The following is a 17,133-nucleotide window of genomic DNA, read 5'->3' on the forward strand; positions in this document are numbered from 1 at the left end:
ACTGTTTTTTAATAGTTAAATTCCGGGATGAAAAATCTAAAATCTAAAAAAAAAAGAAAAGAAAAGTGAAGGACAAATTGCTTCGAAACTTTGATAAACTCGTGATTCTCTTGTGTAACTAGACGTCATAATTATTTGGACTAGTACATGTATTGCTGCTTTCAAAAATGTTTAAGTAATAGAACAGAGAATGGAAATAGGGAATGTGTCAAAGAGACAACAATCCGACCAATGAGATGGGACAGCCCAAGGCCATCAATCATGGGTCTACAACGCAGCGAGAAAATCCCACATCCGTAGGCGGCCTTTAGCTGGCCCCTAAACAAAAGTATATACTAGTTCAGCGAAATGGACGACACACTAAACACCAAAAACATACAAATGAACCAAAACAACTAAAATACACAAGATTAACAAAGGCTAGAGGTTCCCGACTTAGGATAGGTGCAAACATGCGGCGGGTTAAACATGTTTTGTGAGATCTCAACCCTCCAATATATCTCTAGCCAATGTGGAATAAACAAACACACAGCAATACACACAGTGAAACTCAGTTTAAAAGAATTACGAGCCTGATGTTAGAATATAGGTAACAGAATAATCTAAGTAAAATGACAATGGTCAACATGAATTAACAAAGGACTACTAGCAGTTACTGACATGCCAGCTCAAGACCTCAATTAAACCTGAGACTACTATAACACAGTTATAGTAGTCTCAGATTAAACTCATCGAACTATTATGTCTTCATCATATGAAAATCGACCAAAGTCCCTTCCGTTAGGCGTTAAGTATCATGCCATCATAAATTATACGAGAAGAAAAATAATCCGTATCATACTTTCATGTTTTTTTTACTATGTGGAAGTCATTTATTCTTGTTAATATTGGTATAATCTAATCTCAATATGTACAAGTCCCAAGAGATATCACAGGTTTGGTGGCCTTCTAAATCCAGTTATTAAACTATATATCTGAAAAAAATCTAATTCTAAGGTTATTTCCCCGATGCACAAGTGATCCTTTAATGTTGTTAGAGCTTATTTTTTGTGTTTATTGTTTTGTTTTATTGACTATTCGAATTCCTAATATTTGGTTTCGAACATCACTGTTGGACAAATAGCATTTGATTACTTGTTAATCAAATGAACGGCACAGATGATACTCTGAGATAATTAAGTTGAATATATCATCTTTTTATATTAAATTTGAAGCTGTATGTCCAGGGGCTTCTACGGGGAGTAGGATTGGTCCAATCTGAAGAACAGAAACATAATTTGGAAGACTTTTTCTAACTGTCTTTACTTCAGTCCATTACTGTTATCAGTATTCTAATCATTTCAGAACTTTATAACTTCTAAACGGCGCCCACGCTGCGCAAATGTATTTCCAAAGCATAAGGGTCTAAGAAGACAGTGCTTTGTAACCTGATGATGTACATGTAAAAGCTCTGATTGTGTACGTTCAATATTTCATAAAAATTATATACGAGATCGTCGAACTTCGTACCTGTTACCTTATATCAGAACTCATATCTTAATTCATAAATGATATCTTACACAGGATCGGGAAAGGTCATATTCTCGACTTTACGAAATCCCATTTGACTGCCACGTAGACATTTGAACCGTGCACCATATAGTTTAAGTATTTTATTAATTATGACAATCTGAATCATGACAGGTGATCAATTACTTATAAAGTCTTCCACAACTGAATGTATTACAAGTATCGAAACAATGATTTACCCAATTTTATAAACATATACAGTCAACTTTATTTACTAAACAAAATATAGATTTTTCAGTCTTTTTCATTTCAGTGAATGTTAGATCCAGCTGTTACAAGATTGGACATATCTCCTTTGTTGCCTTCTCTGTCCACAGCAACAATAACAAAGGCAAATGAGTTCTGGTATAGCGCCAGTCTTGTTGCATTTATTCGGAAAACCTCTTGCTGTCCTGATGAACGTGGTAAATATAGTGAGCCATTTATTACAGCGGACTGTGATACGTGTTTGAGGGATACCAAGGATTGCCTTCTATTGAATATTTCCTGGCTTTTATGTGCATATAAAATGTTGTAATGGTTGGCTGTCAATGAAAATTATTCATTTAAAAAAACACATTTATCTAATGCAGAATATTAAAGTAGTCCCATAAATATATAAACCCACTATACATATATGATATTCCCGGAGTTTCAAAGACGTATGCATACAACTATCATTCCCTTGGTTGTTAAGTTCATTGTAACAAATTATGCATTTAGCATGTAACAAAATTACAGTTTCGTATAAAATATGTACGCTGATCAACAGTATCTTTTTATCAAACTGTTTTGCACATTTCTGTTTCTTTCACAGATTATTGGATTTATATATAATTTAGGAAAATAAATATGAAGCATCATAGTGGCACTTAAAAAAACTATGTCTCATCAGTAATGCTCGAAACAAAAGACAAAAAATCAGAAAGTATCAAAAGTTGGAAGATTGGTAAAGAAAAAATATCAGCAATGATCAGTAACGGGGTCACACAGTACTAAGTAACATGATACAATATCAGATACCTTGTAAAAATCTAGTTACTGTTCTTTAAAATGACAAGAAAGTTAACCTTCCCAAGTACAACCTATAATAATGTCAGTTATTCACTGTAGTACAACCATGATTTGATAAATCAGAACAAAAATTTACGAATATTTTTTTTTTATTTACTTTTATTTCCTGCTATGACACTCATTTGATCGAGTCAAAAGCAATTAGTGAATTTGCTTTTTGCCATTATTTCTTTTCACACGAGTATCTCTAATATACCCAAGACTTAGATTAATATGCCACACTTCTTATGCTGTACCAAAGTGCAGACCAAACAAATATTAAGGATTCAACCCCAATCAAGTATATTAACATGTTTTTTTAACTGCTGTGTTTACGCCCTTGGAGCATGCTATATAGATATGTTTTTTTTTATTGATATTGTATATTTTTTAACGGTTATGATGTGGTAAGTCTTGAAAAATTATTCGAACAGTTGAAGAATGAGCTAAGATTTTTATGCAATTTTCTCTTTGTTTAACGTACCTCTTCCGTGGTCTAGATCATCACCAGTAGCTGTAAAGGTTAGTGTTATTACATTGTCATTGCTCATACCACGTGATTTCAAGTCTTGTATTCTTGCTGGAGGTATCGTGGTTCTGTTGATATTGCCATGTGGTATACTTAAGTCCGATGAAATCAGAGTTACTCGACTTATACCGTGTTTTAAAGGAATTATGGTAGATTCGTATCTTTCCTCAGGGTCTAAAAGTAAAATTTGTGTAAATAAGTTATCTTGATAGTTACCAGTTAAATAGTATCCTTCTTACATCAATACGAACTTTTACATTCAGCATAAATATAAATTGCTTGTTTATGCACTTCATTGTATTCATTCTCGTGAAATGTAGTTCTATTTTTCATTATCTTTTTGTCAATTAACCTTATCTACATGTTCATGAATTTAGTAAGGATTGTTCGGCTGTATAACAACATTTTTACCTCCTATAAATACAACAAGTGTCGTAAACAGAGGACATACAACGTTTATCAATGGTAATTTCCGCTTGTGTTGAAGTGAATGCATGGATGTCTTGAACTATGTTCTAACTTAGCATAAGTAATGATTGTCTTAATATGCATGTACATTATGGTGTTGTTTATCTTGAGAACAGAGGAAAACAATATGTTTTTTTTTTGCTTTGTTGGGTTCATTGTTTACTATTTTCGATTCTCGAAATTCGACTGTCTTTTCTTTTTTCTGTCTTTTGGTGTTTTTTTTTATTGACACGAACCTCACATCTCCTTTTATCATATGCAAATTTAGTAATCAGACAAAATTGTTATACCTTTAGAAATGAACGATTATATATATATATATATATATATATAGGACATATAGATATTTTACCGATCTCATCTTCATTGTACACTAGTGAATTATTTAGAATATGACCATTTCCGAACAGATCAGACAGCTGTATTTTCAATCCATGAGTATTCTGATGATGAGGGAGGAACCTGGAATAAATACCATCTCCTGTCTGTATATCTGCACCTGTGAATACCAAAAACTGATAAACATAGAACCTGGAAAAAATGCCATCTCCTATCTGTATATCTGCACCCCAGTGTGAATACCAAAAACTGATAAACATATGCTAACGTCTTCTGTTGGAACATTCTTCAGTTTTTGGTCTATATGGTTGGATACTTGTCTCACTGGCAATGATTTCGTTTTGCCTCATAAGGACTTAATATAAGTTATATTTAAAATAAAGATTTTTTTATAAAAAAAAACATACTTATCGAGAACCTAACAACAACAACAACAAAATAAATAACAAAAACAAAAACAAGCAAATTTTGAAATAAAAAGATGAAGTATGGTTACCAATTATAATACTATCCACCTGAGACCAAAATTACACAAATGTAAGAAATTATATAGGTCATCCACCGTATGGCCTTCAGCAATGAGCAAACCCCATACCATATAGTAAGCTATCAATGACCGTGTTTTAAACCATTTTCCTACGAGTAAGAACACACAGATATATAAAGAGTATTATAGAATGTTCTGCAAGATAACTGGAAGCGTGAATTTTGAAATGTTATCTAAAAATTGAAAACAATTGATACACAATATGAAATACATTATGCATAACCTTTTTGGACATACCAGAACCATTATCATATAAGTCCGTTTGATGCAATCTGCCATCTAATTGTGATATGGCTGTGACTTTCAGTCCAATAATAGGGTGATGACCTTGTCTAACCTCTGCAAACACGGCTATTCTGTGGACATCTTGGTAAGGTTGCTGTACAGCTTTGGCAGAAACGGTGATTGGTTGCCGAAAGTTTGCAATAATCGAGGATGCAGCCACGTTGATGTCAATATTTTGTTCAGCTGAGTGCGTTGTAGACACAGTAATCATCCATTTGCCTTCCTAGAATGATTGTACATATTTGTCACTGTTAGGTCATTATTCAGTAACTTAACGAACACATACAGAAAGCTTTTATCAATATAACATTTTTATCATGGTCATGTTTGACTTTTAAATAAGTATGATTGGGTACAGTTTATTTTAGGAAGGCATCTACTTCCCAGATGACACAGTCTTAGGTTGAACGAAATTAATACTTTCAATGAAACCATTTGAACACATGAAGAACAGGTTGTTTACGTCCAAGTCATTGGAACTCTGGTGGACAGTTGTCTCATTGGCAATCTTACCACATCTTCTTATTTTTATATAGTAAAATCTTCGTTTAGACATAGATAAAATTCGTACCTCTGCAGATTCGGCTTTGAAATGCAGCACTTTCAATTTGTCATCGACATCTATGTCATTCCTTATTTTTCCGTTTGGATCTTTTAGTTTTAACTGAGGTGCTGGATTCGTGTCATAGGATAAACGAATCGACAAAATTCCATTTAGATATTCATCAACTATAAAGGAATCTTGAAAAATTCTGCCTTCTTGTAAGGACAAATATTGATGGTAAAGCTGGAATGATAATGATCAGAAAATATTTTTATAAAAATGGATACTTCAGGAAATCCCAAATCGTGACTTCTGAGTATAGTTTGACCTAAATTTAATAAGATAATATACATAACTATAATCTTTTTAAGGCTCGATGTCGCCTGATTCGCTTTACTGGCATTTATATATAACAGAGGATCAATCTGTTCACCCAGAGGCAATCTGAGTGGAAATGAGATAAACTATTGAAAATAAACACACTTGTGATGATTCAAGTTTGATTTAAATTTGCCATATTGCTTCAGAGAAGAAACTATTTAAGTGTACTATAAATAAATTAGTTTAACAAGCACAATTAAATAAGCTCTTTTTTGTGATTTTTTAAGTTAGTTTGTTATTTCGAGATTCTCTTAGGCTTAATCCAACTGCTGTTTGTGGTAATTTGTAATGATTTGAAAGTAATATATTTGCCAAGCCAGGAGCATAAAGTTTTTAACAAACTACCATAGGGTACACCAAACAAAGTACCAGTAAAGGAATGACATACTCCTACATTTTTCCCGTATTACTAATATGGAAAAAACCAAGCAATGCCCCAAATATGCAATAAAAAGAGGGCTTTTGAGGATGTAATATGTTTTATTTTGTTATTTCTCTATTTTTCATCATGATTTCGGCTATTTCATTTTCATAGGAACATCAACCATTATTCATATAGCACATCATTCATTATCCTTCATTGAAACTACGGGTATAGACAGTCACTAGATAGTTGGGAAATATCCTGCAAATGCCAAATAAAGATATCTAATACGTCACTTTCAGGGAGCCAATCGGAGATGCAGATACTTATGCATTATGGTGAAGCTGTAATTAAGATGGCGACGGTCCTGCATCGAAACCCCTGTGTTTTTAAGCGGTGCCAAGTCAGAAGAAGGAGAACAATTATGTATTTTAGTGGCAGAGGAAACTTACAGTGATGTTTTTTTTAATTGGATTTCTCTAAAAAGCACTTACAAAAGTTATTTGCATAGTTTTATACCGTCGCCTACTGAAGTTATCTACGGCTACAGATACCCCAAACAATGACATAAATGAATTGAAGAAATATAAGAAAAGACTAGGATAAGGCATAAAAAGATCGCGCGACAATAAATAGGATTTTCCTTTTAAAGAGGCTGTACCGCTCCCACAGCTGTACATGACTTTTAACTTAATATGATTAACTTCACTATGATTAATAGTAATAATACGTAACCCAGAGATCATTATTTGCTTTTCAAAATGAATTACTGAACCAATCGTGATTTGAACCTGTGACCCATTGCACAGAAGAAAGTCGCTGCACTACCAACTCAGCTAAACAGTAATCTACAAGCACATGGTTAAGTATTGACAAGGTGAGACTAAGGGGAAGGGGTAATGCCATGAAGTGGCGTGAGGGCTCCACTTTTGTGGTCTAAAATGAACACATTGAGGGATCCTATGCAATCATTCTTTTATTTGTGATTTCCTTGGTCGCCATGTTGGATGTACACACTATATTTATAATGATCTTTATGAAATTACCTGCTTTCTGTAAATCATTTTTAAGTTATAAAATACACTTATAAATATAATATCATTTAATAATCAATGTTTAAAAGTCATCAATATGTGCTAATATTAAAATTTCAAGTGTTATTTGGTCATTCGAGGTACCGAAGGGGAAGCACGGCTACACTCCCCCGCGTCAACATACCTAATGACATACGGGCAATATCAACAACACTTACTCTGGCTGTAGGTTTTACTTTTAAACACCCTTGGTTTTTTAGTTAGACACCGATTGTAACCGGAAAGCATGATTTGTCTGATAAAGTAAATTACTGATTCAGCCTTGATTTGAACCTAAAACACCTGGCATAGTAAGCCACTGCTATACAAACTGAGTTAAGTAAGCTTAACTAATGGAGGGCAGTTATATATATCTTCTATGTAACTTGTAAGATGACAGTGTTCTCGAAAATCGTCGGTCCTGACCGCCAAAAATCAGCCAGGACCGAAAATTGCATGTGTAGTGGCAGTCCTGATGACCGACAATATTTTGGTGGTTGTTCACTTTTGTTTTCACATCTTTTCGGTATTCAGATAGCTTTTGAACTGGTTGCTAATGTAAACAAACTTTTAACTGTATAGGTCAAAATTACGGTACTACTTTTGAAAAAGAACCAGTCGTCGGTTTCTTTGGTATTCAGATAGTTTTTGAACTGGTTACTACTGTAATTTAACTTTTGTAGCCTCTAGCTTAAAATTACGGTAATACTTTTGAAAAATAACCAGACATAAAAGTCATCATGGCATCCACATGGCTCATTTCGTTCAAAGGGGGTGCTAAACCAGAGGACTTTGTATTTGAACAGACAGAGACTGAACATTTTTTTCTATATTACAAAAATTGCAGCTGAGGAATAAACATCAGACTTCTTTTATTTCTTAATTTTAATGCACTTTTCACTGTAAATGATTGTAGTGGACACAGGTTGGGAACAAGTCAGGAAAAGTGGGGTATTCACTGTTTTCAGGGACATCCCAGTTTACAGGGACTTCCAATTTCTATTTCAATTTATGGCATGAATCAGTAGTATTTGTAAATACTTAGAGTATTTCATGAACAACAAAGCATGAATAAGTGAGGCCTTTCTTTTTCTAGAACTCAAAAACATACAAATCTTTTGTTTAGGAATCAACTGACCAAGATGCATGCTCCAGGTGTAACTGACCATTACTGAATTATGTTCACTTCTATTGAAAGTTTCTATTCATTGAATTTAAATGCCCAATTGATTAACCTATCTTTTTGTCATCTCATAATTGAATTATTGATGATCAAGGTATGAATTGGTGAACAAAGGAGTTGTTTTGTTGTGAGTTGAGTACCAAATAGACTTGAAATTAGTTTGATTTTTGAACTTATAAAAACACCTGCTAACATAAAACATTGTTATCAGATGTAAAAGGTGCACTTTTGTAGATTTCATACCATAAAATAGGAAAAAAGAAGTCCCTATATACTGGTTTTTTTTTAACACCAGAAAACTGGGGTGTAACATGAAAACAGGGAATACCCCACTTTTCCTTACTTGAGTCCACCCAACCTGTTAAACTTATTAAGCCTCGATGTAATTCATCATTTCGTAAAAGACATTTTTCCTAACGAATTATAAACAATTGGAACAGTTTACCCAAAATGTTGTGTCTGCAAAGACCGTTGATAACTTTAAATTACAACTTGATCATCATTGGGAAGATGTTATGTACCAGTTCTAGTGATAAATTATTTTTATTACAAATTTTTATTGAAATTCTTTACACTTGAGCCCTTAAACGACTCTACAGGTATTCTACAGGTAGTACTATGCATGAGACTAACACAAAAATGAAATCAAACATGTTATCAAACTGACAAAGTATAAAAATTAGTGAACAATGCAAAGTTCAAAATTTCATTGAAAACCACCAAATATATAACATAGAAACTAGGATGGAGTTTATATATATTGAGCAATGACTTTCATTTAACTAATAGGTGTTTGATAAATTCAAGTAAAATTACAGGACCACCAGATTTTTAGTCTTGGTGGTCCCAATGACCACCAGGAAAAAAAAGATTTCGAGAACTCTGAGATGATTAATTACAACAACTAAAAGTGTTTGTAAGATCCAGAATGAATAAACACAGAAAATTTGTCTGCTATAAATTAATGATGGCTTTTTTGAGGAAAATTTTACTGGGCTGTGGTTAGGATTGTGAATAATCATGATGATAACATTTTCAAATTTAAAAAAACAGTTTATAACCTTGAGAGGGAATAATCAGCACTGGTCAGTGGCGGATCCAGAGGGGGGCGTAGAGGGCCCCATTACTCAATATAATTTTCTGGTCACCATGTTTGACTGCTCTTCTTATGAGATGATGTCCCATATGTTGATTTGGATGTCTGAGTAGAACACGTGTGTTGGATGGGAGCATAGAAATGACATGGTCTGCAAGCTGACTAGTTTTCAAGGTGTTATCGTCCTATTTAACAACAAATATATACCTTTTAAAAAATCAGAGATAATCTCGCGTTATCAATTTTCATTGACAAATTTGTGCAGTTTAAAATCAGAAAACGCAAACATTTCAGTCACCAAGACAAAATGTGTTACTTCGTTCAATGTTTCGAGCTAATCAATCCTTTATACAGTTTAAAAATAAAAGATTTCAATAATTACGATTTATGTAGTACTTTTCTATGCTAATTATATTACTGGGTATCTTAAAATGTAGCAACATGGACATTCTCTGATCTGAATTCTTCTTAAATGCATAACGTAATATACTTGTTCTGCTTATCGGTACGGAGATGATAGAAATAAGAAGATGTGGTATGAGTGCCAATGAGACAACACTCCATCCAAGTCACAATGTGTAAAAAGTAAACAATTATAGGTTAAAGTACGGTCTTCAACACGGAGCTTTGGCTCACACCGAACAGCAAGTTATAAAGGGCCCCATAATGACTAGTGTAAAACAAGTCAAACAGGAAAACCAACGGTCTAATATATATAAAAAACGAGAAACGAGAAACACTTATGAACCACACCAACAATCGACAACCACTGAACAGGCTTCTGACTTAGGACAGGTGCATACAAATGCAGCGGGTTTAAACGTTTTAACAGGCGCCAATCTTCACCCTAACCCGAAACAGTAGTGTAACATTACAACATAAAAAGAACACGTTTATAAAACTTTTTTACCAGGTAAATTGTAGCTCTCTTCGTTCTCGCCGCCTTTACAATCTTGAATGTTGGAACTAGGTTAGAAATACTCTGTGGTTGGTTCAGACCATTTCGGAAGTCTTCTGTTCCTTCGATTACAGCCCATGTACTACGATGGCCACACAGTCTATTTTGCATGTTTGGTGCTTCGCTATTATGTCCATACTTATTATGCTTGTAGTCCGTTTGGTCATCACAAAAATGTGTTATCTGAATGAGTTAAAACAAATAGTTAAACAAAACAGAACTTTTCCAACAATAATGCTTTTAAAGTTAAAAAAAGTTACTATGATAAAATTGTCCATTTTCATTTCAATCACAAATTAAAATGTTTTCAACGGAAAAGGCTAAGATTTTCAGATGTAACATTGTTTTTATTTGTATAGAATCAAGATATTAAGGTTTTGTTTTTCATTTTAAAACGTAATTTTATATCAATGTCTACACCTGTCTGTGTATGGTTTAAATATTTGTGTCTAGACGACAACCAACAGCAAATGACTTTCAATACATGTGTTAAACTTTTGGTCTTTTATTGAATGCTTTGGAATGTTGATAGTATGATGTATTCTCACCTCTTTAACCCACTGATGATCCATCATTGATTCGAATCCTCTGTTGTGGTACGGATATGGATAATATTTACATCTTTGATCAACAAGGCCTGTAATGGGGTCTAAAGGTCCCTTGACAAAGTTGCATGCAGAAACGCTCATAGTCCCATTAGGAAATCTAGCCATTGATCTTCCTAATAATCCCATAGAACACCGAATAGGATCAGCTCTGCCGAACATAGTGGAATAGTAAAATTCATTTTCACCAGGGTTTGGATATTCATTGAAAACTCCCCATCTGAATGTGCCCCATTCGTGGACGATAAACTTTTCTGTAATGGTATATGCAGTACTATTTTAAAAGATTTATTAATATCTAATCAAATTGTAGTGTTGGTCATATTCATGTTTCCCTCTATATATTTCATATGAAATCACACTTTCGAAATATATATATATAAGTAGTATCTAGTCTCATAGTATGTTTCAATCAGTAAAAAAATCACAAGCGATAAAGATTGTTCAATAATAAATAAAGATATAAATTATACTCTTGATATTTTAATTGGACGCACATATTTAGTATATTACAACGTTGTTCTCCTTTCTGTTAGAATCACTATAAAAATGTAATACTTACCCGGTGACAACTTGACAGGAGGTTTTGAGGGATGGAGAAACACATCTGTCAACATCTGAATATGGATTCCTGAATGGCCACACCCTGCGTACGATCGGGTATAAGGAAAGTTTCTATGTGTAGGTATTGGTGCTGAAACAATTATGTCCGCATATTGCAAAGTCTGTCCTGCGGCTGCTGGTGTAATTCCAGGACTGTCCTTCCAACTATTTGGAACGAGTATAATAATCTCCTTAAAGTAAGCTCTCTTCTTGGTTGCCGTGTGTAAAGTTGATGATGCTTTAGTAAATGCATCCTACAAGGAAATAACTTAGCATTGGCCATGTTAACAAGGCAAATTGAATATTCAAAATATACGATCTTGTATGAAACATTTGTCATACACATTCGTGGCATTCATAATTTTAAAACCTTATGCAACAACTTTAAAGATAAAGACAACTTGTGTCTAATCCTATTGCATTTGCAATCAAATGTTATCAATCTGAAGATATGTTCACCTTGACATAGCCACAATCCCGTTCTCTTCCTCGATTGTGACATCCCAGAATGCGACTTGACACGACCGGTTCCACTAATGGCGCAGAAACTGCTACAATTCAGGAGCCTCTTGGTTCACCTCTTGTTTTGTTGCTGCTTTAACTTTGTGTTGTATTTTGAGCTATTGTATTTGTTATTGTCTTGTGTTGTTTCTTCTGGTAGCATTGTTGTGAATCCTTTGTCCTAAAAATCCATGTTTTTTTCGAATCTTTCACATTATGTCATGTTTAAGGGTTAGATAATTTACAATCACAAATACAGATGTATGGTTTATGAAGTCGGCAATGTCCTGGGGGAGGGTTAGAAAAATATATTTACAAATCCGCTATTGCATGATGCCTTTTTCACAGGATATGACTCAACATCGAATCTTACAAGACAGGAGTAACACGGCTGGTATTACCAATAGAATATTTAATGTTAGTCCTCCCGGTAGGGTTAGTACGGCTCAATCTTTAGTTTTCTCTGTAATGTTTGTGGACTGTTGGTCGAGTTTTACAGTTGTATAAGCTTTTTTTTTCTTCGACTTGTGGTTTTTGATTACCCATTGGTATCTTGTTCGTCTTATTCGCCTCTTTCAAAAATAAACGCTGAAATTGGTTAGACGAACGGTTTCTCAAAGGAAGCATCAATGACTCCCCAAGTTTGGTTCTCATTTACTACAATAACGAAGGATTACTATTGGAGTTTTTACCTCTGTGTTTGACGATCTTGTGAGTTGGTCAGCGGCATCGCTTCTTATACAATTTCGAAACTGCATGCACCAATTGGTCAAGGGTTAGACTAAGACGAGCGACGTTTATTGATATGTTCAAGAACCATAAAGAATGAGACATCGACAAGACGTGCAGAAATAAACATTCTATTCATCTACTTACCTTAATTTTATCTAGTATCGTTTCGTCAGTAACGCTGTCGTGGATTGCCAGTAAAATATTGCTGTAGCCATTATTTTGGAAGACAATATTAGATTGACGGTAAAGGGAATCACAACACTTAAGTAAAACTAAATACAGAAAGATCTTTGTATACATAGTATGTCTCGTTTGTTATATCTTACTTGTTTGACTCTATGCGATGCATGTTATTTTTATTTGAAATTCATATTTAAGTTTCTAAGATACGAATTACGCGGGAATTGATAACGATTACTATCAATATACATATCTCATCACCTCTGCCACCAATATTTTAGGATTAGTATATATTTCAGTCGTTCTGATTGTACTAAACTGTGCATCTTCATCTTGTCTAGTGCTGGAGGGTCTGCTGAAATAAAACAAACAATGTCAAGTTGACCTCTTTCGCTGTCTTAAAATGATTCGCTTTGGTGAGAATCCGTACTAGGATATGAGTAAACAAGTGTAAACAAGTGTAAAGGGACGACGATTTCATATTCTGTAAGAGAGGAGGATTTCAAAAATGAATAATTTGGCCTTGGGAGAACTGAAAATAAATGACTTTGCACAAGACTGGATGAAAATGAATATTCTGCAACATACAAAAATAACAATGCGGTAGCAACAGATGAAAACAAATGACCAATCCGGGAAAAATCCTCCTGCCCCCACCCCCAAAATATAAAGTGGTCGTCACTTAATGTATGTTCTTTTAAATGAAAGAAGTACTAACTCGTCAGATGTTCTGCTTGGATGTAATGTTCGACTGCTGTCTCACTGACAGCTATAGTATGTTTGTCCTCCAAACTAACCAGGCTAACGTTGTGTCCGAGTTATTATTCTAGCACATGTACACACTAGATTAAAAGTTAGGCTCCTAACGTTCCTATTTTTTTGTTTTATAATGGTAACAATCGACGAAGAACATTTTTGGTGGTTGTGAGTATTCGTGTTTGATAGCTAAATGGTCATAAATGTATCATTTATCAGAGGTTTGGTAGAGAAAAATATTTTTTAAAGAACATGATTTTCAGGATTTTTTTTATAAGATTATTTTGTTGCTACATATAAAGGTGATTGTTCACTGTAAATTACTTCATAAAAGCGAGTGAGTTGGTCAGTGGCATCGCTTCTCTTACAATTTTCAAACTACATGCACTTACTTGTAGATCTTGTCTTGCTAATCATTTTTGATGTTTACAGTTTCTCTTTATTTTCTATTGTTTTTGCCCAGCACATAAACAGTGGATAAAAATTATCATTAAAAGGCAATACCTCCTTTAAGGAATCGACTGGCAATTTCGGTCATGTTGATATATTTGCAGATCTTTTCTTGCTGATCATATTTCTTTTGACAATTTTTTTTTACCTAATTAAGTTGTTGCCAAATATGCGAAAAATGGGTAAAAATCATCTTTAAAGGGCAATAATTCTCATAAGGAGTCAAACAACGATTTCTGCTATCTTGACTTGTTCTGTTGATCATTTGTTTGCTATTCACAGTTTTTCTTTATTTGCTATATTTTTGGTTAAAACAAGAGTGCACACGCTGAAATGTCTCGTCTGTTTTACTGCCCACTGATTTTATGTTGATAGTCCTAAATATAAAGCTTAACTACATTATCACAAAAACATAACATGATCCAAGAAAATGAGGTCAAGGTCAGATAAACCAAACCGAAAATACATGTACACCTTGCAATCATGCATACACAAAAACTTTACATTGAGGATTGAACCGTGAAAATGAGGTCAATGTCTAATAAAAAATGCCTGACTGACATGTACGTCCTAAAATATTTCCATACACCAAATATAGTTGACCTTTGCATACAGTATTAGAAAAACATACCAAAACACAAATTTAACTTTTTCCACTGAACCATGAAAATGAGGTCAAGGTCTGATGACACCTGCCAGTTTGACATGTACAAATTACAATAATTTCATACACCAAATATAGTAGACATATTGCTTATAGTATCTGATATATGGACTTGACCACGAAAACTTAACCTTGTTCATTGATCCATGAATGAGGTCGAGGTCAGATGAAAACTGTCTGACAGGCATGAGGACCTTACAAGGTACGCACATACTAAATATAGTTATCCTATTACTCATAATAAGAGAGAAATTAACATTACAAAAAATCTTAACCTTTTTTTTCCAAGTAGTCACTGAACCATGAAAATGAGGTCAAGGACAATGGACATATGACGGACGGAAATTTCATAACATAAGGCATCTATATACAAAGTATGAAGCATCTTCTAAAATATAAAGCTTTTAACTAGTTACTTAACCGCCGCCGCCGCCGGATCACTATTCCTTTGTCGAGCTTTCTGCGACAGATGTCGCAGGCTCGACAAAAATGGTTATTTATGAGCATTAACTCTTATAAGGAGTCGTCGAAAGATTTTTTCCTTGTTGTCCTGCTGATCATTTTTTGCGTTTACAAGTTTCTCTTTTTCTATTACAGTTTTCAAGATAATAAAACAATAACGCCAAAAAAAAATATGTAAAAATCGTCATTTAGAGGCAATATATCAGTCCTATAAGGAGTAGACTCATGATTTCACTTTAAGTCAGGTGAGCTAAAAGTGATAGAACTATTTTCCAGATTGCCAAAATGGACTAATCACACTATCTAAGAAAATATAATAAAATGTCCTTGTCACCGATATTGCTTTCATTCTACAAGTATTACACGTCCACTTAATTCCTAAATATTATGTAGGAGAAACTCAAAATTGATAGAAATTTAAAGTAAAGTTTGAGGAGATGAGATGGTTTTCATTTAATAATTACAGAATAGTTAAGGTAACCGAGCTTCTTATCTTCCTCCTTTAAAATATCACTGTAAAATTAGAGAAATCACGAGTTACTTCCCTTTACATGTTCAATTTTAATTTGTTCATTTTTTTAACATTTAACCTGACTACGTATGGCTCTATCAATAACCGGCGGATATGGTCACACACCTCTGTATACTTGAAGAACATGTAAGAAGAAGGAATGCATTTCATTTTATTTTTTCATATTAAAAAATTATGAATTGACCAGAGTTGTGTTTTTAATTTTAGTCTAAATGGAAAGGTGTAACAGTTCAATGTTATATTTTTTATATTTTCATCCCCCAATACGACATGACCTTTTGTAAAAAGTGATTCTATAATATTTTTTCAATAAGCACAAACAAAAACAAATTTATTTTTCAGCAACCAATAACTTGAAAAATTTTGATTCTTCAATCATAATTTTTGCAGGGATTATTAATTGTATCATTTCTCCAAGGTTGAGCACGACAACAAACTTGGTTTTTTTTTCATCTTTTTTTTTCAAACTTGTTATGAGTTTACTTTCTTGATTGTGAATTTCTATTTATTTTAAAAAAAGTAGCAGTATTTGATGACCATATTCTGATAATTCTCAAGGAAGATTGAAATCGAGAATTTTTCGCAAACTCTCACATGACCTTTATTAGAGTTTTGTTAAATTATTATTGACATTTCAACCAAAATTCTAGTAACTGTGGTCATGCTTGTTAAACTTCAAGAACATCGGATATAATTTATTAACTAGACTCGCTATTATTACTGTTAGTAGCAAATATAAAAATAAAAAGATGTGGTATGATTGCCGATGAGACAACTCAAACCAGGGACCAAACGACGTAGAAGTTAACAACTACTATAGGTCACAGTACGGCATTTATCAGTAAAGTTGGGTTTTAACTGGCCAAATTCTTTCAACACCCCCCCCCCCCCCACACACACACACACACACACACGCGCACGCACAAACTCAACTACGACATACTCGGACGACAGACACCAAGTGGAAGAAAAGGTCCCTTTTGACTAGTTGGGATAGGAATACATAATTAACTCTAACAAAATTTAAAATATCCTAAGGGAGTTCAATTGTTGAGATAATGTTAATCTCCCTACACAAACAGAGAAAACATCTCTTCCATTGCTAAATAACTAAGGTTTCGTTAACTTATCATACTTCTGTAGAGGCGTACTCATCTGCTATCATTCAAACCCACAAACAGATGGAGAGTTGTCTCATTGGCACTCATACCACATCTTCTTATCTAAGTATATGTTGTGCTGGCTGAAATAATGACCAAACATGTAAATAATGATCATGG

The 17,133-nt window shown here is 33.8% G+C and overlaps 2 protein-coding genes across 2 annotated transcripts in view; one reads left to right on the top strand and one right to left on the bottom strand.

Moving 5' to 3' along the window:
- Positions 1-17,133, top strand: part of LOC127701048 (A disintegrin and metalloproteinase with thrombospondin motifs 18-like) — a 523,205-nt gene that overhangs the window by 130,719 nt on the left and 375,353 nt on the right. The gene's annotated exons all lie outside the window — the stretch shown is intronic.
- Positions 1,190-14,283, bottom strand: LOC127701876 (calcium-activated chloride channel regulator 1-like). The gene is given in 14 exon segments (XM_052205847.1): positions 1,190-1,257; positions 1,560-1,619; positions 1,827-2,093; positions 3,086-3,304; positions 3,951-4,097; positions 4,722-4,992; positions 5,341-5,556; positions 8,836-8,840; positions 9,442-9,595; positions 10,321-10,551; positions 10,917-11,227; positions 11,536-11,830; positions 12,954-13,081; positions 14,250-14,283. Coding segments are annotated over 14 exon segments (2,406 nt in total).

The sequence above is a fragment of the Mytilus californianus genome, unplaced genomic scaffold, assembly GCF_021869535.1.
Source record: "Mytilus californianus isolate M0D057914Y unplaced genomic scaffold, xbMytCali1.0.p SCAF_5, whole genome shotgun sequence".
Taxonomy (NCBI): Eukaryota; Metazoa; Mollusca; class Bivalvia; order Mytilida; family Mytilidae; genus Mytilus; species Mytilus californianus.